We start from the raw sequence: 16606 nt of genomic DNA on the forward strand, positions 1-16606 counted from the left end.
TGGAACACGGAGTCATCGGCCCCGACCCCGACCGGATGCGTCCCCTTATGGAACTCCCACTGCCCCACGGCCCTGAAGAGGTGCCTAGGGTTTTTCTCCTATTATGCCCAGTGGGTCCCCTACTATGCGGACAAGGCCCATCCGCTGATCAAGTCCACCTCTTTTCCCTTGACGGCAGAGGCCCGCTTAGCCTTCCACCGTATCAAGGAAGACATTGCCAAAGCCACCATGCACGCAGTGGACGAATCCATCCCCTTCCAGGTGGAAAGCGACGCGTCCGACTTTGCCCTGGCCGCTACCCTCAATCAGGCGGGGAGACCCGTGGCCTTCTTTTCACGAACCCTCCAAGGCCCGGAGACCAGACACTCCGCTGTTGAGAAGGAGGCCCAGGCGATTGTGGAGGCTGTGCGTCATTGGAGGCACTACCTGGCCGGAAACGATTTACCCTGCTCACTGACCAACGTTCAGTTGCTTTCATGTTTAACAACAAGCAGAGGGGCAAAATCAAAAATGACAAGATCTTGAGGTGGAGAATCGAACTTTCCACCTACAATTACGAGATCTTGTACCGGCCCGGGAAGCTCAATGAACCCCCGGATGCGCTATCGCGTGGCACCTGCGCCAGCGCGCAGATCGATAGACTGCGGGCCCTCCACAATGACCTCTGCCACCCGGGGGTCACCAGGTTCTTCCACTTCATCAAGGCCCGCAACCTGCCTTACTCTATTGAGGAGGTCAGGACCATGACCAGGAACTGCCAAGTCTGCGCTGAGTGCAAACCGCACTTTTATAGACCAGACAGGGCCCACCTGATAAAAGCCACTCGCCCCTTCGAGCGCCTGAGCGTTGATTTTAAAGGGCCTCTCCCCTCCTCCGACCGCAATGTGTACTTCCTCAATATTATTGATGAGTACTCCCGTTTCCTGTTCGCCATCCCCTGCCCGGACATGACCAGTGCCACGGTCATTAAATGTCTGAACGACCTCTTCACCCTGTTCGGTTTCCCCAGCTATATCCATAGCGACCGGGGCTCATCGTTTATGAGCGACGAACTCCGTCAGTACCTGCTAACTAGGGGTATTGCCACAAGCAGGACCACCAGTTACAACCCCCGGGGGAACGGACAGGTGGAAAGAGAAAATGCGACAGTTTGGAAGGCCGCCCTGCTAGCCTTAAAGTCGAGGGGCCTTCCAACTTCCCGCTGGCAGGATGTGCTCCCCGATGCGCTCCACTCTATTCGGTCACTGCTCTGCACTGCCACTAACGCCACCCCTCATGAGAAAATGTTTGTCTTCCCAAGGAAGTCCACATCGGGGACATCGCTACCGCCATGGCTGACGTCCCCAGGGCCGGTCCTACTGAGAAGGCACGTGAGGACCCATAAAACGGACCCCCTGGTCGAGAGGGTTGACCTCCTCCACGCCAACCCCCAATATGCTTACATTGCATACCCGGACGGGCGGGAGGACACAGTCTCCATAAGAGACCTTGCACCCTCGGGGGCCGCAGTAACCCACTACTCACTACCACCCCCCCCCACGATCCGATATCCAGCCCCAGCAGATGGCAGGCCTGGGCCCCGCGACCCGCTCGACATCTACGAGGACGACACGCCTGTGCCACAGCCCACGCAGGACTCGACGCCGGAAGCTCCACTACCCCTGCCGTCGCCACGCCGATCACAGCGACAGACAAGACCTCCGGAGAGACTCCAATACACTAACTTTTAATACACTTCACCCCGCCGGACTCAATTTTAAACAAGGGGTGAATGTGGTAAACCACTGTTTGTATTCCACTGTGTACATGCCTGGACATGCCTCGGCTGACTCCTCCCACAAGTCCTAGTATAAAGGTGACTGCTCCCCAGCCCTTTGTATTTCTGGACCGGTCGACCACTCGAGGCAGACCTTCATTCTTTTGTTAATAAAAGCCTTTAGTTACTCTCTTAACTCTCAGTCTTTTATGAGTAATTGATAGCGCATCAGCCCCAAACACCCCTTCCAGGTGAAACAGTCCGTAAGGGTGACCCCGAGCTTCCGGTCGCCTGTCGTTTTAATTCACCGCCCATTCCAACTCAGACCTCACCGTCCTTGGCCTCTTGCATTGTTCCACGGAAGCTCAACGTAAACTCGAGGAACAGCACCTCATCTTCCGATTAGGCACTTTACAGCCTTCCGGACTCAATATCGAGTTCAACAATTTCAGATCATAACCTTGGCCCCTATTACATTTTCACTTATTTTTTATCCATACCTTTGTTTTGGTTCCCCCCCCCTTTCCTTTTTTTTCCTCTCTCCCACATGGCAGCTGTCTCCCATTCTGCCAGCGCATTTCACACCTAATCTAGAGCTGTCTTTTGTCTCCACTAGTCCTGTCACCATCTCATCTCGTTTTGAATACCTCTTAATGGCTCTTCTCTTTTGTTCTCTCCCAGCCTGGCCTCTTAATCTATTTCATTCCCTGTGCCTCTTTAGTCTTGATAAAGAGTTTTCACCCGAAACGTTGACTCTAATTTCCCTCCACGGATGTTGCCTGGCCTGCTGAGTTTTTCCAGCATTTTCTGTTGTTATCTGGGACTTGTAGTCTTTGGTACAGTACAGTAACGAATAAATTGTACCATCTGGATGATTATGAGAAGCACTCTTTCAAATGGGGAATTATTGCCAACAATGAAGACTGTGAAAAGATACAGGTCTCTTTTATTGATGTGAGAAATTAAATATTTCTGGAGCCGAACGAGGCCCTCTTTCCATGGGTCTGATGACCTCACTTTTGGTAATGTCTTTTCCCTTTATTTGTTACACTCACATCTGGCTATTGAACAGAACTTCAGTATTCACGGATGCTGGAATCACAGCGATGGAAACAATATTCAATGGGCCTTAAAACAAAAGGTCATCCAGGTGCCAAAGTCTGTTGCACTCTTGAATGAAAACCTTCAATTCCATTGGTTGAAGCTTCATTGCTTCACACACAAATAGTTTGTGCTGAATTGCTCTTGGATGCATTTTCATAGTGTGATCCAAAAACCACAAATTGTTGGAACAGTAACTTAGGGTATGGTGGTAAATTCACAGAAGTGGCTATTTAAATCTCTGCTTAGTGTGTATGCATTTTTGAAACTGTCAGCTATGATTAATCTTGCAATTAAGTCATCTAATTGAACAGGAACACAGATGGAAATGGCTTTTTTAATGTACTGACTGCAGGCCTACTATAATCCATATGTCACATTGGTAACATTTGTCTAAAACCTACGTCATCTGCTGGTAAACCAAGTTATTTTTCATGCCTGGTTACTACCCATCACCGCTATTCAATCTTAAGAGTATCAACATACAACTATACGCAGCTGACCTGTACGGTCATATGTGCCAACCTAGAAAACGAGTGTATTTTGCCCAGCAGTTTCGCAAAAGTTGACGCAGTTCTAGAAAAGCTGACAGAACAATAATAGCCCTGAATACAAACCTTTAGACGTGTGAAGACAAGAGATTGCAAAGAAAGTAGGGTGGGACATGGTTAGGTCATAACGTAAGCTGCAAATGTAAGCAACATTTGATCAAAAAGGAAAGGAAAATGGTGTTAGCCGTGGCTTAGTGGTAGCACTCTGGCCGCTGAGTCATAAAGGTTGTGGGTTCAAGTCCCACTCCAGGGACTTGAGCACAAAATCTAGATTGACAGTGCAGTGCTGAGGGAATGTTACACTGTCGGAGGTACCATTTTTCGGATGAGACTTTAAACCGATGCCCTGTCTGTCCTCTCAGCTGGACACGAAAGATCCCATGGCACTGTTTTTGAAGAAGAGCAGGGGGGTTCTTCCCAGCGTCCTGGACAATATTTATCCCTGAGGCAACGTCTAAAAACAGATTATCTTGTCATTATCTCATTGCTCTTTATGGGACCTTGCTGTGCGCAAATTGGCTACCGCCTTTTCTACGTTGTAACAGTGACTGTACACTTTAGAAGTACTTCAATTATTGTAAAGTGCTTTGGGCCAATCTGATGACGTGTAAGACACTATATAAATGCAAGTCTTCCTTTCTTTTTAACCTATTTTGCTCTTTCGAACCTGTCAGAACGGTTTACTCTTTTTTTTAAAGTAAAGTGCACAAAAATGTTTCATGAACAATCACTTTTTACTCTCCGGTGCTCCAAATTGATTCCCTCCAGTCTGGAGGTGGGAATCTATTATACTCTTACTGATCATTACTGTCACTCCTCATAGTTCTCTGTGGAAGTTGACTGCTCAGGTGGTGGTGTGGGCACTCTCCCTGGTTACTCCACAGTAATAAATGGATTGTAGTCCAAGGAAGGCAGTGGATAAGTTGCCAGAAGTACCAAACATGGCCTGATTGCAGTCTTTCTGGTGATGGTGGTCACTATGTTGATTAAGTCAGATAGATGGAAGCAATGCTGTTGCTCCAAAATTGTAATTCTTGGTCTCTGCGATGATGACTCAGGCTGAAGTGATGTAGGCGTGCAGCCATACACGGCATAAAATAGACATTTTAAACAGAACTATGAACCTCACCAGCTTTATTTGCCAACTAGTGCTCTTTTGGCCGTAACCCAAAAAATGGCACATGCAGAGTTTTAAAATAACTTGGCAGATTAAATATTTGAAATTAATCAAAATTGGCATTGACAAAAAGTCCTGTTTTTGTGCAGTAGCAGTTATAACTACCTGGTAAACCAGCCCATAACTCTATTGCTGCCCACCCTAGGAGAACTATACCCTGAGTCTTTCAGCACACGGCGGAGTGCACAGTGGTATTTTGAATGTGGAAAAGTTGAGCATGCTGTGTATGACTGCTTGAGAAGCACTTTCTGTATATTAGCAGGCTAAGACACTTGGGGGGTGATTTTATCAATGGGGGCGCGTTGGAGGCAGGACTGCTGCTTGTCGGGTTTTAGTCCCGCCTCCAGCGACGTCCGGCCAATCCGCGCTATTTCCCCTTGATTGACCTTGTTAAGCCCGCCAATTAAGGGAAAGCCGATGACAGAACGTCAACGTATGACGTTTCATCTGTCAAAAAATTTTGACAGATGAATTGTCATAGTTTGACAAGCTTTGAGAAGCTGTCAAGCACTGACAATCGCTGTTCTTTGGTGTGTCCTTGTACTCAAGACTCACCAAACCTCTTTCCTCAGCAGAAATCAGATGGCTGTTGCATCGGAGAATGCAGTAGCCATTCTGTCATCTCTGCCGTGGAGATGAGGCAGCTCGGCCGCCTAAAGGGATGAAGCCTGGAGGAAGAAGCAAAGGTTAGTAATCTTATTAAAACACTTTAGAGTCACCTCACACACTTACCTCTCCACACTTGCACTCATCACTCACCTGCACACCAGACATTTCGGCCCCACAGACCCATGGCTCACCTCACTGACCCTGGTGAGGTTCGGAGCCATCGGGAAGCCCACACTTTAGGTCTCAAAATAGGGATTAGCCAAAAAACTGCCTGTTAACTACCTGTTAACAGGCAGTTAATTGGCATTAATCCCCATCCCGCTTCGAGGAGACTGGACTCGGCGCGGGTCGGGTACCCGCCTCCTGGGAAGATGGCACGGGGGTGGGATGGGTACCCGCTCCCAGATTCTGCCATTTTCCTGGCAGTCCCGCCTCCATACCCGCCTCCCCAGGGCTGGGAAAATTGCCCCCTTGATCTCTGACGAATGGAATGGAGTATATTAGCATGTAATCATTTAAGTTCCCACGTTCTTCAACTCAGTCATGGCAATGACAGGAAGGTGAAAATAATGTGTGTAAAATATCAGGCAGTAACAAATGCTGTGTATTGTTTGGTCATCAAAAACTTAACTGGACCAGCCACATAAATACTGTGGCAACAAGAGCAGGTCAGAGGCTGGGTATTCTGCGGCGAGTGTCTCACCTCCTGACTCCCCAAATCCTTTCCACCATCTACAAGGCACAAGTACAGAGTATGATGGAATACTCTCCACTTGCCTGGATGAGTGCAGCTCCAACAACACTCAAGGAGCTCGACACCATCCAGGACAAAGCAGCCCACTTGATTGGCACCTCATCCACCACTTTAAACATTCACTCCCTCCACCACCGGTGTACCGTGGCTGCAGTGTGTACCATCTAACCTCCAAGTTCTCCTCCAAGTCACACACCATCCTGACTTAGAAGTATATCGCCGATCCTTCATCGTCACTGGGTCAAAATCCTGGAACTCCCTCCCTAACAGCACTGTGGGAGTACCTTCACCACACGGACTGCAGCGGTTCAAGAAGGTGGCTCACCACCACCATCTCAAGGGCAACTAGGGATGGGCAATAAACGCTGGCCTAGCCAGCGACGGCCACATCCCATAAAACAAATTTTAAAAAATAATTAGACTTTGTTGCCTGATCTTGGATGAAAGGTTTTACTGGCCTCTGAAATTTCAAGAGTAGGTGCAGATTAGGAGTTGTAACAAGTTCATCCAGAGCCAAGCTGTGCCATTGAGTGAAAAGATACATGTTTCCCCTACCGCCATAGAGACTTAATCATGCAGTGAGTTTTCCTAATCTCAGCTAGCAAACTAGGAGCAAACGTGTTTTTTAAATAGTCTGTTGAAACTATGCATGACCAAGCACATGTTCCGCGTCAACAGACTGGGTGTAAGCGACCTGCCGACAGTCTGACATTGGGTTGTGATATCAAGAGTGGACTTATCACCAGGTACCACCATGACCAGAACGACTGGAAAATCAGGCCCTTGTTTGGTAGGCATTTGTGATGAGGCATTAGCAATGCCTGAGCTTCACTCTGAGCTCCGCCTAGCTATTACAGATTTTCCAGAGCTGATATAAAACACTTCATACTTGTACTGAACCATTAATCAGTTTACTTTTCCTAACTGCACTTTTTAAGCACACACTCAATCTCTGAGATGTGAAAATATTTCTGGGGAGCTAAAAATGCAATTTTTCGGAAATCCTAACTGGAGGGTACCCAGGTATATGACTGATTTGCTAAACTTGCTGTACTTTTTGATTTCCTTAATGAGGGATAAACTTTAGATTTTTTTTTCAATCATCTTCTCTCCTGTGATACTTTTGAAGATGAGGTTGCAGATTGTGGTGGTATATAGATCTGTTGATGCCCAACAGCACCTCATGCATGCCCAGTTTTGGGGCTGATGGATATGTGCTTAATCTGCCCCACTTAATACCGCAGTAGTGCCACATTATACTGCTGTTCTAAAACCTCCAACAACTCATTGTGAACAATATCACAGAATGTTGTAATAACAGGACTATTTTCCCTTATTTTTGGACATTCTATTAAACTGTTAACTTTAAGGTCATTAGAGTCTGACCATTCTTTAGGTAAAATATGAGACATTATTTCCTGTCTAATAATGGTATAAACCCCTAAACATTTGTCCTTGCAAAATTACCAGCTTTATGCTATTCATTATTATAAATTTACAGTGTTGGAAAATATGTGTATCTTTTGAAAAGATTAAGTAAATGTCATCAAGATGTTTCACCCACTGACACACTTCAAACAGCGAAATGCTTCTCGTGGAAGTCGAAAGGGCATAATCTATGGTATTGTCTAGGAGATGGTTTGCTTGAGAAAAACAGTATAAGTGCTAATTTCACAACCAGGCAGTCACAATGTTGAGTTCCTGGGCTATTTAGTGCACAAATCTGCCAGCTCGGTAGCTGTTTTATTTAGTAACTTCGATACCTGACCATTCTGCTTTAAGAGACTAACATTGTTTGTGCAGCCCATCAAGCTGGCCGTCCATAAATTTGTATTGGTGCATATATTGACTGTCCAGACATTAGTTCTTAGACAGTGAAAGTTGTTAAGGGAGAAAGCTGTGTCAATGATTAAATATACAATTGTAATCCTATCTGATTCATAAAAATAGAAAAAGGAAAATGTGCTGAAATTCATGTGCCTGGATATTAACAGGAGCGGGTTACATACGCGGGGGGTGGCGATGTTTCGGACGGGAAATCCGGAAGCCCACGTTTCCTTGCATGCTGTGGAATTTTAACTCCAGAGTATGTGTCTTTTGTCATTGACAGGTACCCCACCCAGAAGTCGGCCTGATTGACAGTCTTGGCTTCCTGTCAGGCTGGGGGTGGGGGGTCCAATCATAGGGGGGGGGGTGCTCTTTGAATTGGGGGGCCAGGGCAAAGCATTCCTGCTCCTCCTGGCCCAAAAAGGGGGGTCTGATCCCCGACCCCGGGAGGATGATCCCGGAGGTCAGTGAATGATGGCGGGGGGAGTTTGGGGGGCCAGGTGGAAGCACTCCTCCTCCTCCTGAAACACAAGCAGTGCTGTAAAGGCATTGACCTTCTCTCCGAAGCTGTCCTTGCCTCCCTTCAGCTGTCGGGTTCCCCGAGGCCTGGGAAACCCGGCCGCCCATTGTAAAACCGGCAAAGCGGGTTAAATCAGAGGCTGCTAGCCTCCTTAAAATATTTAAATTGCCCGCATCTTGTCTCGCCTCCGTTAAATCCGGGTTTAACTTGGGGTCAGGTTTGAGATTTTTAAATTTTGACATCTGACCTGACACCACCCTACCCATTTCTGGCTGTTAAAATTCAACCCATTGTCCCTATTTGGATATCTCCTTGGGAGACGATGTGAAGGTAGTCTGCTCCCAGGCCCATATTACTCTTTTTAATTAGTTACAAGTGTCAATTGGGATAATTCACAGTCACAATTATATTATTAACCTTCCCTTCCATTGGGAAGTGTCCAGACTCCACTCGTGCCCTCCTCACTGCAACAATGTACTGTTGAAATTGGGATCTCACTGTAGAGAGGTATGGTTGCAAACCCATGTTCTGCCATGTACCAAGTCACTTTGACAAAAACTTCTACATTGTTAACAGCTGATTAACTTTCTTTTAAGTTTCTAAATTAATATAAATGTAATACTAATATTTAATATTTACTTTCTAAGTTGTAATATTAATATTTACTTTCTAAATTAAGATACATTTCATACTACGGCCTGTATGCTTTTGTTGAACCTGATGTATTTTTCATGCATAATGTTGTGCAAGATAGTACAGTATGTTGCTGTGCTGTTCACAGGACACTTGTTAAGTGTCATAAAGAAAATATACAGGAAGCAAAAGTAAATCAAGAACTCTCCTGTAAGCAGAATATTTGCAAACTGCAGGATTAATTTTCAAATCCTTTTCAGCAGATGAGCTTTCAGTGCATCGGGTTATTTCTGGGTGTCTGTAGCACCGTCTTTTCACACAGAATAGGAATGTGCGATAATTGCATAATTCACAATCTTTCTACTTTGAAAATGTATTAATTTCCTATCACAGAGAATTGATCGGGTTTAAGCATAAATTAAAGTTACATGAAGGAAATGATATAAAATACTGAATTGTTTTTTCCCCCCCCTCTGACTGTAGAGAGAGACTATTCCAGCCTCTGTGAGAAGCAGCCAATTGGAAGACTACTTTTCCGACAGTTCTGTGAAGCCCAGCCTGAACTTGAGCACTACATAAATTTTCTTGACTTAGTGGTAAGTTGGTTATGGAATTTGTTTACAGTAGAATAAAGATATTAGGGTGATATTGTGCCTGGACACTTGAGTGCCTAGGTTAGACAAGGTTTGAAAAGTCTGTTAAATTTCTACCCAATCTCCACAGATGGTTGGGAACAGGGTTAGAGCAATTATTTGGGGAATTGCCTTTCTAAGAAAATGGCTCCTTGAGAGGTCACATGCAATGTTCCCCCTAAGGTGCATGGCAGCACGCCAATCGGGAGGTCCCACGCAGGCCGCTCACCAGCTGCTGCTGCTGGAAAAGGTACCCCGCATGCGCGGCAAATTTAAAGGGACCGCGCACCAAAAAAAAATTAGAGGGAACGTTGGTCACGTGATCTACCCCAGCTCTAGATCATATCTTCAGGGTTACTTCTTTCCATTGTTTCCTACTAATATGTTTTAATTGAATATTAACGTTCCTATAAAATATTTCAAATCTTCTCCTACGGTCCAAGAGCATGTGTAGATATTGTTCAAGCTGTTCATGTTTAATTTGTAGGTTTAGCAAATTTATTGTAACACAACACATATCAAAGCCTGGCCTAACCTGAATGACTGGCTCAGGCCAACCTCCCCTGTGACGGCCTGGTCAAACCCCGCTGAGGCTGCTTTAGGGTGTGGGCACCTGCCTGGTGTACATATCCGATTAACCTTGAATGTATTTTGGGTACAGCCCATCTGGAACTTTGTTGGATGTACTCTGGTATTGTTTTTTGTTAGTTGTATCCTGGTATTTCTGTCTCTGTGGACAGACGTGAGTTTTCAGTCATATAAATTGAACTTTTCCTTTTGTGTGTGGAACTAGTTATCAACAGTGATAACAGTAACTGTAAAAAAGACACAAAAAGCAACAGCACTGAGTTAGCTTGGCTCAGTTGGCAACATATTATGACCAGTGATTCAGAAGATTGTGGATTTGTGCCACAGATCGAATGAGTAATCTAGCTTGACACTTCAATTCTAAAGGAATGCTGAATTGGTGGTGATGCTGTCCTTTAGATGAGATATTACACAAAGGCTCCATCGGCCTGTTTTGGTGGCTCAGTTGGGCGTTAAAGCCCCAGGGCAGGATTGAAGAGCAGGGATTGAAGACTATTGAAGACTAGTATCCTCGCCAATATTTCCTCCCTCAGTCAATACCAACTAAACACAGGCTAAACTGTTCTTTCATCTCATTGTGAGAGATTTCTAACACAGTGACTGTTATGTTTGCCTACAGTCACTGTACTTCAAACTAAGTGCTTTGAGATGTTTTGGTGTGATAAGGCACCATATAAACACTCGTATCAGTTATTATATAAATCCATTAATTCTATTTTATAAGTATTCAAAGTAAAGCTCACTCAAACATTTATATTTGTAAATTTATGAGTCATAAATACTACGAAACATATTGAAACAGTATTAAATAAGGTTTTAATTTTATTCAATTTGCAATATCTTATCAGCTTAATGTTCATGATATATTTACATAAGAAATCCGGGTGAATGATATTACAAATTGATCATAAATTGAAGCAGAAATAGAAAGCAGACTGTGGGAGTTGAGTTTTAATATATAGCCCAAATATGAATGGGTTAATATCAATTTTGTGTATGCTAATTTTTGTCTGTTTCATTTTAATGTTGATTATTAATTGGAAAAAAAACTTCTCAATTTAGTCCAACTGCAATGTTCTGTGGTACAGTCTAGATCAAGAAATAATATTTTTTTAGATTTCAGTGGAGCAAATGTTAATACAATAACTGTGGAACGAAGCCAGGCATGAAGGAAAGAATGTTGGGGAAAGGGAAAACAAAAACCAACAATGGATGTGTTTAAAGTTATGGTGAAAACTAAACACATACTATATAGAAAAGGTTAATATCAAAACTTAGACTTAAGTAGAGATCAGTGTAAATGGAGCATGGAGTAGCTTCGTGTATAAAAAAAACTCTGAACAGTGTTCGCAAGTTTAAAATGTCACAGGACTATTCTCAGCCTCTAAGCTTTGTTCCATGCTCACATTATTTGATTACGCCTTATTCTCTTCATACATAACCTATACAAACCTCCCTCCCAAACCAAGACCAAAACTGCAAAATTCGGGAGAATGGGAGGAAAGGAAATGTTATGCATCATCTTTTCTGTGAACATTCATTTGGCACATCAGTAACCTGAAAACACTTTGGTAGATTGTAACTAAAATTCAAAACGGGCCTCGACAGTTTAAGGCTTCATTAAATTTTAACTAGACATAAAATGGTAAATTTTAACAATATACCATTAGAGGCACATGCAAAACTAAATTGTACCATCATATTTGACAGATAAATGGAACAACGTTATCTCAATTGGTTCATGTTTACATTTTTAGATCTTTGTGCACTTTCTTACTGCATTTGGATTTTTACGTTCATTCTAGTCTCAAACAACATCGATCCTGTGGAGATTTGTTGTGTTGCTTTTTGTGGCCAATTTATGTGAATTTGACATTATTTGCTGCAGATTAGTTCAGTTTTAATTTGAACGTATTTCCATCCTGATTCTTTCTACTTCGTGAGGGGAAAATCAGATGGTGGGCTGATTGTCCTAAAACCCATCCGTTTCTGCTTACTGACACAGCTGGGAGCCTTGCTCAAATCAATTTTATCTGGTTGTATCCCCTTCAGTATTTTGCTGGTGTCCCAACAACACCAATGCTGGGTGGGGTTGGCGGGGGACGGTGGTATTTGCAAGTTTGTTGGAACTGTTTTTAAATATACTGCGTTAGTCACAAACTCCCTTTGAACCAGCACAGCTAGATTTATGGCAGTGTGTCAGGGAAATTGGGTCAGTGATTTGTTTTGGCGACCACATTTTTTTCAACTTCAAGTCTATTCACTAATTTAAATGGAAGTACGTGCCGTGTATACATAGAGGCAAACGGCAGGAAAAATGACAATCATGTTCCCAGTATGTCCCAGTCTAATAAGTACATTAAGTTATCACTCTGGTATATACACGGGCAGTTGCTGCCAACTGAGGATCCATAATTTCTTTAAATGTTCTCCATTCCAGTTTACAGTCTACTCAATTCAAAGTTGTTTAATTCAAATTACCTGACAGTTCAACATTTTAGCACTAAATTCACACTTTGCTCTGCCTACCACCCTTGCCCATAGGAAGTGAATGGCCTGGTGAGATCTGTTTGGAGTGAAAGATAAAGGGGATTTCACACTTTCATAATCGAAGTGTAATTGTATGTCTCTCTCTCTCTTACCAGTTCAAAATGCTCTGTTGTACTAGAAAAATTAACATTTCTCACCTAAAATAAATTATATTTGTATATATGAGCCTTCTGTAGTATTTATCAATACAGGAACTTAAAAAATAAATTCCCATGCCTTTCTGCTGTACATTTTATGTCATAGAGTTATACAAGCACAGAAAGAGGCCCTTCGGCCCATCATGTCCGTGCTGGCCATCAAGCCCTGCCTATTCTAATCCCATTTTCCAGCACTTGGCCTGTAGCCTTGTATGCTATGGCGTTTCAAGTGCTCATCTAAATGTCCTGATTTAGAAAATTATTTACATTGTTTATATGGCTCAGAAAACAAAAGTGATTATTAATTATGAATCTTCATGGGAGACATTGCAAGAATGATGCATTAAAAACATATTAAATGGTGGCATTTAGTGCCTGGAACACACCCTATATTGATCCATAGCCGTGAAGTATGGACAATGCAAATAAGAATTATAGTCAGAATTCTAAAAGGTTCTATCTGTTCTGTAAAAAATTGATGAGATTAACTGTAATTAAAAAAAAAAAAAAATCCTGCTCTGTATTGTTGTGATGTCCATAGTGGAAGTGAGGTTGAAGGGCTGATACTGTATTCCCCCTGCTAGAAATTATTATTTCAAGCAATGCATTATTACTGGTAGCTGCTGTTTGTCATTAAAATGTAATCTCTACCCCAAATGCAAAGAAAATCATATAAAACGTTGGCTTTTTTATTATAATCCATCTAGACTTGTGAATTTAATTTAGACAAACAAACTTTCCCTTTCCCACTCGGATATTCCTGAAGTTTCCATTATTTCTATGGGAATTTATAAAGATAATCCAGGTGGGAAATTGTTACTGAGATAGCATTGGTAATGAAGTCTTATTTTGACTGTCCCCTATATTATAAAGTGTAGTCTAATACAGTGAAATTCATTCTTCACCAAACTAAGGGGTATACAAGGGTTAATGCTCTTTGAATGAACTAACTCACAATCTGATGATGTGCCAAGTTCTAATGATTCACATATGGAACCTTAATTTTGACCAAATTATTTGTTTAAAACTCTTGGGAGTATGCCATCAGTGCAGTTTAGCATTAGACATACAAGTCATGCATTAGACAAATGCATAAGGATGTAACAGCCCTGTAACTGAAAACTGAAATACAGTAACTGTTTTCCAACACGGGTTTCAGTCTGAGGGTGGGTCCCAGTACACCTCTCTCCCCGTGTGTCTCTCTCTCTTTGTCAGTGTTTGTCTGTGTATGTGTGTCTCTTTCTTACTCACAGTCTTGCTGTCTCCGTCTCACTTTCTCTCTCTCTGCCTCTCACTCTGACTCATACACTCTCTATAGCTTTTGCTCTCTGCCTCTGGCTTTCATTTTCTGTTTCTGTCTCGGCCTGTGTATGTCTGTCTCTTTCTCTCCACCTCCCCACTCGTGTCTCTATCTCTCTTTGCCTCCTGTCTTTCTCGCACACTATAATCTTCTCTCTCACTTTTGCTCTGTCTCTTTCTCGCTTTGCCTGTTTTTCCCAGTGTCTCACATATTAATCTGTGGCTCTTGTGCTTTCTCTGCATGTGGCTCAGTTTTTTCTCTCTCTCTATCTCTCTTAGCTACCTCTTTGCCTGTGTCTGCCTGTTTGTGTCACTCCTCCCTTCCTCTCTCTCACATTTGCTCGCTCATGCTCTCTGTCCCTGTATGTCTCTATCTCTCTCTATGTCCCTCTTTCTATCCATGTCTTTGTGTGTTTTTCTGTCTTTTCTATCTCTCTCTCTCTCACCCTCTGCCCATACCCCCCCTCTGAGTACATTGCTGTCTATCTCTCTCGCACTTGCTCACTCACACTTGCTCCCCTTCCCCCTCTCTGACCATCTCTGACTCTGTCTCCTTTTCTATCCATGTATCTCTTGTTTCTCTCTCACTCTCATGCATGTGCTCTCTCTCTCTCTGTCCGTGCCTCTGTGTGTATGCGCCTCTCTCTCCCCGCCCCTTTCTCCCTCCCTCTATCTCTCCCCCCTTTCTCCCTCCCTTTCTCTCTTTTTCTCTCTCCCTTTCCGTGCCTGTTTGTGTATGCGCCTCTCTCCCCCCCCTTCTCCCTCCCTCTATCTCTCCCCCCTTCCTCCCTCCCTCTCTCTTTCTCTCCCTCCCTTTCTCTGTCCGTGTCTGTGTGTGTATGCGCCTCTCTATCTCTCCCCCCTTTCTCCCTCCCTCTTTCTCTGCCCCTCTGCCCATGGCCTTGCTCCTTCTAGCTGAATGAACATTCACAGTGTTGAGGTAAAACATTGTTCTGAAGTAAGCTTTAGAATTAGCCCCACTGATTTTAAGATTAGTGAAAGGGTATTTTTGTGTGTGATTGCATGTGTAACCCGGTGAATAATCTTGTACGTCACTCAATCAACTAAGAAATTTGCTTGAGTTGGATTAAATTTATACATCACTCAATCAATTCCAAGAAGTTTATGAATATATTTGATTATTATTAAGTGTGACAGAAAAGTCTTTGAGGAAGTGTGTGTTAGTGTGCGCTATTTGCATTTATTTATATACACTAGCAGATTTTGCATGGGCTTCTGCTAATATCCTGTCTAATGTTAGGTCAGCTTGGATTCCTTGTGGTGTAATTTGAAACCCACTGATGCATGGCCCAATCGCTGTCACATAATGTTAAACATGATTCACCATATCATAGTTTTCCAGACATGAAGTTGAATCAATTTGGAACTATAAATGAAAAATTAAATACAAGTATAGACTGCATTTCAGGGCTGTACTAGCGCTGAAATGTTGCTCTTAAAGTTATTGAAGTGATAAAAGGTGTGTGAAAGGCAAAGGGCATTGTTGCACATTTTGAGGTCACTTCTGTAACAGTTGTTTAACACTTAAATAATGACTCAAATTTTCTTGTTTTATTTCAGCCTTCCACAGATTTTTTTTTCTTATTGGCCAAATGTCATTAAGCAATAAGCCAATGTATTGTTACCTTCTGATGTCCTCCTCAAAAGCTATTGCTTTAGTCCGCGTTCACTGCCGTATTACTGCTGGTCCAAGTGCTCTGAAGCTCTCGTATTCAATTATTATTTGAACAATCAAGACATGTCTTCTGATAAATGAAGTCTAGTATTCCACTGTAGCGCCATCCACATTTTAATGATTGTAAAGAACCGACTTGTCACCTATTTCCAGGTATGAAAAATCACGCTGACAGTGAAAACCCAGTCAGCAGCACTCTATGTAGGCATTTGAGCACCATGTGTGGAACCCTGCATCAATCTCTAACTTTGAGCAGACAGTGAAAATCAAATCAAATCAATCAAATCAACTTTTATTGTCATTGTTAGTGCACAAGTGCAGTACAACGAAATGTAGGCTTATCGATCGAACTTGAATTGCTGTAAAAATAGTCAACGCTGCTTCCTTCAGTGCAATAGAAATGTGACATTAATATATTCTCCTCTCTTCCTCCATTTTCTTTGCCTCCCGTTCTCCCCCCCCCCCCCCCCCCGGCCCACATTCTATATTTTCACTCCACCTAACCGCAGATAAGAGTGCTGCAATTGTAGTTTTCTTTTGCTTTCTTTCACTCCAGCAAAACCATTTGATCATCATCTCACATATGAAGCTACCACCAAGTGTGGAAACGGTGTAGACTTGCAAATATAATGCTAATGCAACCACTAAATGGAAACTACCATCCTTGCCCCCTTCTGTTGTGTATGTACCTTTAAGAGAATAACTGGTCTCAGACTGCAGTACCGGCAGTGACCACCCCTGCATAAAAGGCGCTAGTGAGCCTCTGTAGTTTCAGT

The 16606-nt window shown here is 43.2% G+C and overlaps 1 protein-coding gene across 2 annotated transcripts in view; it reads left to right on the forward strand.

The window, feature by feature from the left end:
- Positions 1–16606, forward strand: part of LOC147113444 (G protein-coupled receptor kinase 5-like) — a 279468-nt gene that overhangs the window by 157630 nt on the left and 105232 nt on the right. For both annotated transcript variants that reach the window (XM_085994525.1, XM_085994524.1), the window contains exon 3: positions 9412–9524. In XM_085994525.1, the coding sequence (XP_085850651.1) occupies positions 9412–9524 (113 nt within the window). The remainder of the gene's footprint in view (positions 1–9411; positions 9525–16606) is intronic.

Source organism: Somniosus microcephalus, chromosome 8 (genome assembly GCF_052327205.1).
Source record: "Somniosus microcephalus isolate GS21.2 chromosome 8, FLI_Smic_1.0, whole genome shotgun sequence".
Lineage (NCBI taxonomy): Eukaryota > Metazoa > Chordata > Chondrichthyes > Squaliformes > Somniosidae > Somniosus > Somniosus microcephalus.